This window comes from Pithys albifrons, chromosome 1, assembly GCF_047495875.1.
Source record: "Pithys albifrons albifrons isolate INPA30051 chromosome 1, PitAlb_v1, whole genome shotgun sequence".
NCBI classification, from domain to species: Eukaryota; Metazoa; Chordata; class Aves; order Passeriformes; family Thamnophilidae; genus Pithys; species Pithys albifrons.
The window spans coordinates 183213-190493 of NC_092458.1; the positions used below are offsets into that span (position 1 = coordinate 183213).

The 7281-nt window shown below is 40.0% G+C and overlaps 1 protein-coding gene across 4 annotated transcripts; it reads right to left on the reverse strand.

The window, feature by feature from the left end:
* Nucleotides 1–2043: 2043 nt before the first annotated feature.
* Nucleotides 2044–7269, reverse strand: LOC139678447 (PAX3- and PAX7-binding protein 1-like). 4 transcript variants are annotated; one of them, XM_071569298.1, is made up of 9 exons: nucleotides 6922–7269; nucleotides 6030–6175; nucleotides 5762–5883; nucleotides 5127–5203; nucleotides 4803–4869; nucleotides 4406–4552; nucleotides 3873–4003; nucleotides 2609–2699; nucleotides 2044–2125 (listed from the first exon to the last, which is right to left on the reverse strand). In XM_071569298.1, the coding sequence occupies exons 1-9, from the start codon at nucleotides 7098–7100 to the stop codon at nucleotides 2099–2101; spliced, it is 987 nt and encodes a 328-aa protein (XP_071425399.1). In that variant the 5' UTR covers nucleotides 7101–7269; the 3' UTR covers nucleotides 2044–2098. The 4 variants fall into 4 exon arrangements, with proteins under 4 accessions (XP_071425399.1, XP_071425416.1, XP_071425389.1 ...); XM_071569288.1 differs by having other exon boundaries at nucleotides 2111–2699; XM_071569307.1 differs by having other exon boundaries at nucleotides 2111–2699; nucleotides 6030–6201.
* Nucleotides 7270–7281: the final 12 nt, after the last annotated feature.

Genomic DNA, 7281 nt, shown 5'->3' on the forward strand with positions numbered 1-7281 from the left:
CATTCCCAGAGCTATTCCCAGTGCTATTTGAGGATCGGGCAACCCCTGTCCTGTGAGAGACCCCCCCAGAGCCCGCAGTGACACACAGGGCCCACATCTCCCTCTCAGGGACCCCCACAAACCAACACAAACGTACCTCACTTCCAAACACGACTGGCTTGTATTTTACTGCATTTTCTTTGGACGACAGCTACTACTGAAATGTTATCCAGGGCTAACTCGGGTAAAGAATCCGTGTAAGTGTCTTAAATGCTTCTCAGCTTGCTGACTTTCTCATGTCTTCAAGAATACTTACTCTTTTACATACTGTGACTACTTATGTGTTAAATTATTTAAGAATAATATATGTGAACACTTCCTCTGCGACGACAGCTGTGTAAGGTAAAATGAAACAACACGTTTCACAACTAGAAAATTTTAAAGTTTTATCCACCAGAAGATACTTTTGCAGACCTACCACTTTATTCGAAGTGCATTCAGTCCTGTCTTACGAAAATATCTCAAAAGCTTTAGGCTATTAGTCATACACAAGGAGACCTCTTTCCCCCATTCTGCCATGCCAGGACAAAGACAGGAGACACAACACTTCACAAGTTACACAGAACTATACAGAGAACTAGAGGTACCACGCCCAGGGACCAAGCGGCAAACGACTGTTTTTGTCTGGCTTTAATGCCTTCATCCCTCTTCTGACAAAAGACAGGGCTTTTTACCAAGGGTTTACGGTGTTTTGCTAAAACTCCAAAGGTGCTTAAGAACTTCTGAGATAAGACAATGAACAATGAACGCACATTGAGGTCTTTGCCCAGTGCTTAAAAACTAACGAGTTCTTTTGTGAGCCTCTGTACACCTGGCACTCATCATCCCTGCCTCTCCTCCGGGCTATGAAACTTCCCAAAACCAAATGGAATGGCAGGAAAGCTCCGAAATTCCCCCAAAATTCTATTCCTACCTTGGTCTAGTTGCTTTAGCTTCAGCAAAATCCTGTTTCTGACATTTCCAAATAAAAATAAAGTCATTTTCTTCCTGGAGCCCACCTCCAAAATTCAAACGCGACCTTCAGAATAGAACATCCCCATGAATTGCTGCCACAAGCAGTGCCCGTCAGGAGCCGCCCGGCCTTTACCTCCCCCACACAGACTGTTTGCTGCCAGCACCAGCAGCTTTTTGGGCTGACATGTGGAAAGTCGGCCGGCACCCACGGAATTGCCTTTGCTCCCTTCCTAAAGGAACAAAGCTTCCCGAGTTGCAGCCCCAACAACTCCTTCACCAGATGAGTTTATTGAAACAACTTTTCAGAGCAGGCATTTCTGAGCGTACTCCATCAATCCCAAGAGTTCAGAAAAAACACTGTCCGCTGTCCAAAGGAACTGTGCATGTTACAAATGGGATGTTTTTACATCCTCATTTAAACCATCACATGAGCATAAATGGCACTCATTATGCAAATTGCAACAGTTCCCCTAAAAATAATTAGGGCACAAACGGAAATAGTTCTTAACCCAAGGCTGTTACAGCTGCCCCATGCCTTGGACCCCAAGACCAAGTCACTACTGTTCTGATATAAATCAACAGATTTTTAAAAAATGTTTTCTTGTTTCTTTACATTTACCTTTGATCCTTGTTTTTTTAAAAGAACATTCTTATATGGTATTTAGTGGGAAGTGTAACATTTGAATATTTACTAAAATATAAATACTTCCAAGCTTTTTTCACCTTCATTCTTCTTGACATCTTTAGCCACACTAATCTGAAGAAGCAGGTTCCATGGATTACATTAGAAAACCAACCAACAAAACCCTGAAAACCACCACAACCCCCCCACCCCAAAATGGGACACAAAGTGGATTTGAGCAACTTACGTGTCTGGACTTCAGGAAGTGCTGCCGTCTACACATGCACCATCAGCACACGTTGTCATTCTTTGACTGTATTAAAATAATTCAGCATTGAGTTTGGAGTTCCCTTTTGAAAAACAGTCTTCTGAGTTGATATTCTGAATGCAAACCACTTTTACCTGCTCCACTTGGAGTGCAGCCCAGCTGCTTCTTAAAGGTCAGGTTCCATTCCAATGTGTGTACTCTTGAGCTCACAATTTTCACACAGTTGAATGTTTTACCAGTTCCTTTGACCAACAGTACGATCATTTTATTGTCAAAATAAGTAATTTTTAGCAAATGAAAAGCTTAATGCAACAATACATCTTTATACCCAGTGTGAAAGCAACATGATGTTATAAATAAATGCATACAGTGTATTACACAAAGTATATTATACACATGCCATGTAACCATGGAGCAATTAACAGCAGTACAGGACTACTGAGCATGGGCACAAAGTATTCTTGTAAACAAGATTTTGAGAAACTTGGAGAAAAAGGTGGCTTCTGGAAAGATGAAAATCTTGGGATTCCATTTTTGTTTTAAATGAAGTCAATGATTTTTTTTAAGGGTGCTGTCTGTAAGAATGCACTTCATATTAAAACAAGGATCAATACTATACAGTTTAAGAAACTTTACATATGTACATAAATTACACATCAGGAATGGTTTTAAAGCTCAAAATGAGTTGTGGGAAAAGTCTCTTTTCCCTCTATTAAAATCTTTACCTCTTTCACGTTGTGATCATTTGCAACTGTCACGGCGTGATCCAGGGCTCGGGTACTCGCCAGGAGCTTTATGACCTGCCTGATGTGCTCCCTAAAAGGAGGGAGGAGAAGTCAGTAAAGGGGTAGAACAATCAATGACATGGATTAATGTCCCAACAGAAGGCTACATCATGAAAGCCATATCATAAATATTCCTGCCTCAGATTTATTAGAGTTGCTTAATTAGGGCAACAGCAGCAGATTTGTTTAATGCTGGGAAAAGGCAGGACAGAAGACAGAAATTAAATTAGAACTTCCCATGAAAATAAGGCTAACTGCATGTTTCTCTCCCAATACAAACTTTTACCAAGTTTGTACTTACACCTGGTAAAAAAGGTTCTTTCAAACCTAGACACAGACTACCAAAAGAGAGAGTTCAAAAATTTCAATGAACTTCACACACAAATTGCTACACTGATACACAAGAGTATAACAAGACTGGAAGATTCTTTATTCCTGTGCTGTTGCCAAACCATTACAGGCCAGCAGTGATGTGTCTAATCTGAACTTCTAATTAAGCTCATTATGGGACTCAAGCAAAGTGACTCTTGGATCTAAGGCCAAAAAGTTCATCCAGCTGGTTGTGTAAATGAAATCAGAAGGTTTGTACTGTATAGGAAAGACAGTTTGCAATTCAGAAGCCATTATGCAGGAATCAGCAGGGCTCACTAGGTGAAATAGTCCACATGCAGTAGCTGCAAAATTTGGCAGAATAAAAGGTGGTTTTGTTTGGAAGGGACACCTTCCATAGCCCAGGTTGCTTTGAGCCCCATCCAACCTGACCTTGGACACTTAAAAGGATGGAGCAGCCACAGCTTCCCTGGGCAACCTGTGCCAGTGCCTCACCACCCTCACAGGGAAGAATGTCTTCCTAAAATCCAACCTAAATATCTCCTCTTGCAGTTTAGAACCATTGCCCCTTGAGTGGACATGATCTGCCCATATAAAAAGTCCCTCTCCTTCCATTTTACAAACCCCCATAAGAGTCTGTGACACTAAGCAGTGGTACAACAGGTATCATCAGTGTTTCAGTATTTCCAGGAGGTGCTGTTTCCAGACACTTTAAAAATATCCCCATGTACCACACGGTAACATTTTGGAAGTCTCCTTTTAAAGAAGTTTCCAAAGACACTCCACAGGATGGAGACAGTTACTCATGTTTGCATGTACAGGCAAAATAAAACAAATGACAAGAACTGCAATTGCTTTAACTCAAGGTAATTACCTTGCATTTCTCTTCTCTACATCAGAGCAACCAATGCTGTGTCTGTAAATTGTATCAGCCAGGTGAGCAAGGTATCTACAGGAGTTTTCTAGCTGGGAAATAGTCTTGTCTCCTCTTAGATTACTGAACCACTGTTAGGAAAGCAAGCAATTACCCAGGCAGAACAGGAAAAGAAAGTTAAATACAATGTAAGAAAATTCTTACAAGCTATGTAACATGATTGGGGAAATCTGCCAGCTGAGACTGAGGTGACAAGACCCAACTGAGTGAAAAAATGAGAGAACTACCAAAAAAGTATCCGAAATCCAAGCAGTGTGACACTGAAACCCACAAAATACCTACACGAAATACAGGTATAAGCCAGAGAAGTTTCTTTCTTTAGTTTGTGTGTTAAAAAATACAAAATCTCTTTTTCACTGACACTACAACTTTTGAAATACCAAACCCGAGATTTCATAGGCAACTTCAAGTTTTAACCACATTTTTCCTTTAATTGCAATCTGTGATTTTAAACATTGTTTGATTTTACTTACACTTTGAGCCTTCTTCATGCTGTCCTCTCCATACTCTGAGTTTTGAAAAGCCATAAGGATGTGCCTGTTCAGCAGCCCATCTATGGACAGCTCCTGGAGAGTTTGATTTGAAAGGATCCCATACCACTGGAGAAAGTTTCCTAATAACTGAAAATAGGCATTTCAAGACTTACTGAAACCAGAAAGTTGATCAAACACATCAAACATTTAAAAATATTTAATATTTTAAAATATCTTGCAAACCTATTCAGAATACAGTCTCCCTCACAGTGCATTACCAAAGACTAAGGATCCTCATTTAGAGATTACAGCAGCTTCCATCTACCCTTTTCCACAAATTTGAGAAGTATTTTATTGCTGCACTGTCTCAGACCATTTACCAGATGTATTTACTCACCTTACCAGAGGACCAAAACTGACGTTGGAAAAACAAATATGGACCCGAGTTCTTGTTTTCTAAGATGCTGCAAAGTAAAGAGATTTCTTAATGAGCAACCAAGACCACATCTCTGTCTGCAATTTGCTGGTTTCCAGCACACAATTCATTTCCATAAATACTCCCTTCCATCCTTCTTGTCTTTGCTAAATTCTACCAGGAGGATAACAAAAAGATGTCCTGTATCCAGGCACTGAACCACACTGGGAAAAACCCTGTTAACTGTGGACAGAAGGCAGCAACTTGCTAAGGAAAATCTAACACCATAGTTGAAAGTAAACTTACTTTTTTGGATAGAAGGGCATGAATACATCAGCATCTAGTGTTCTCCTCATTCTTAGCAATAATGCCTTCAAAAGCATCTGAAACATCATTTTATTTTTAGATGACCAAGGCACTGCTTAGTAGTTAAAAATCGGAAATTGATTTTTAAAACAATAAAGAACATTTGTGAGCCCAACAGTAAGGGCACACATATTTAAGCACCCATCCAGTCTTAAAGGAAGAAGCCTGTAATAATGAAAACATCTGAACTTTGACAGGTTCCATTAAAGCCTGAACTCTTAACATCAGTTGCTGCACTCACAGAAGGCAAAGTAAAACTACCCAATTTCCAGGCACTGCATTTGAAAAGATTGCAGAGATCTTAAGAAAGAAAACACAGTATTTGTAGCAGACCCTTAAAGCAAAACTGGAGACCAACAAGTCTTACATTTGGTGTATCTTTTTATCTCCAGTACCTATTCTGGGGAGGTTTCACTGAGTTCCTTCTCTTAATCTATCACCATACTTGACTGTTCACAACCAAGCTGCCGAGCATCAAATAAACTGAAAACTTCTCTTTCTTCCTGTGTTTTCCAGCATTAAGTATAGTAAAAATATATTCAAATTCCTTAACTTATGCAAAAAACCCAACTCACTTGTGTGTTTTTGTTTTCTGCATTCACCACTGAGGGGTATCCATCTACTGGTTTCTGTACAATTGCCACCACTCTACATGTCTGTGTGGTAGAAAAAGGATCCCAGATATTTTCTGAAATCACTGTAAGAGAGTAAAGAATTACCCCCCCTTGAACATACTCAAATACAGGTATTGATCATTCATTTATTTACAAAACAGTAAAATCTGAAAGCGCAAACAAGCACGAGATTCCACAACCCCTTCCCCACCATTTTCCAAACCTATACCTGTTAATTTAGGAAGAACAACTCGCTCTACAATGGTAGGCAACAGTGAAATATCAGCATCATCTTTCACTTGCTCCTGCTCTTCACAGCCGTAAAACAGCAAAGGATTCAAACCACAACATTGTTTCAAAATCTCGACACTTGCCCTAATAAGAGAATTTGAGTTCGATACCTAAAAAGAGATTTGAGTCAATACATACAAGAAGCAACATGTATGCAAGGATCATACACTCACAAAACAAACTCTAAAACACTCAACCAGATGAACCAATTCACTCTCTTAGCCCACAGTCACCGATAGAATGAAAACCTAAAATAGCAGAAACCTGATTGTTTTCACAGTTGTTGCCCCACAGATTTTAACTTGTACTTACACCAAAAAGAAAACCCCAGAGATCAGGGTACAAGTGGGAATTACAGTTCAAATGTGCAGAACTACAAAATTATACTTTCTGGATTCAAAATATCTCTTTATGAGCACCTTGTATTTTTTCTAACTTAACAAAGTGCTTACCAGGACCAGCAACAGTCAGGAGGGAACACAGTTAGACTTGAGAATTCTGTACCATGTCTCTAACTAACCTGAGTTTTGTTTTGTCAGCCTGAAAACTCACTGAGAAATGACAAGGCAGAAGGGACAATGTGCAGAAACGGTTTTAAATTTAATGAGGACATATTTCAGATTTTCCCTGGTTTGATTAATGAAGTAAATCATAATAAATTAACAAATTAATTAAATACTCTGGATTCCCTCTGAAGAGGACTTACACTTCCCTCCCTCTGCAATCAGAGCAGAGGTGACAGAAAACTCCCTTTTAAAAAATTTCTCTTAGCAGTTAAGAAAACACTTCTGAAAAAAAAAAAAAAGAAGAGAGCAGGAGTCAAAAGGTACCTGAACTGTTTGTCCTGGTGGCAGCTCATGTAAGCACAACATGCAGGCTGCAGAACGAACATGGGCCAGGATACTGGGCTGCAGCAATGTCTGCTTTTCCCTTGCTCCCCACCTGGTAACTGGGTAATGCAGACTAGGAGGGAGACTGGGATATTGCCAGCCAGAGTTCCACAGGGCATGAAGGTGCAGGGGTGTCAGAGACTGAAACGGTTAATGATTTATGCATTCTAAGAAACTTTGCGGGCTTTTGACTTTTGCATTATACCCCTGATGGGCAGTTGGGGCCATCCCTGCAGTGCTCGAGCCCTTTTAAGGTGCAGATAAAGGAATTACAGGAGCAATTAGGAAAAGAACTCCCGC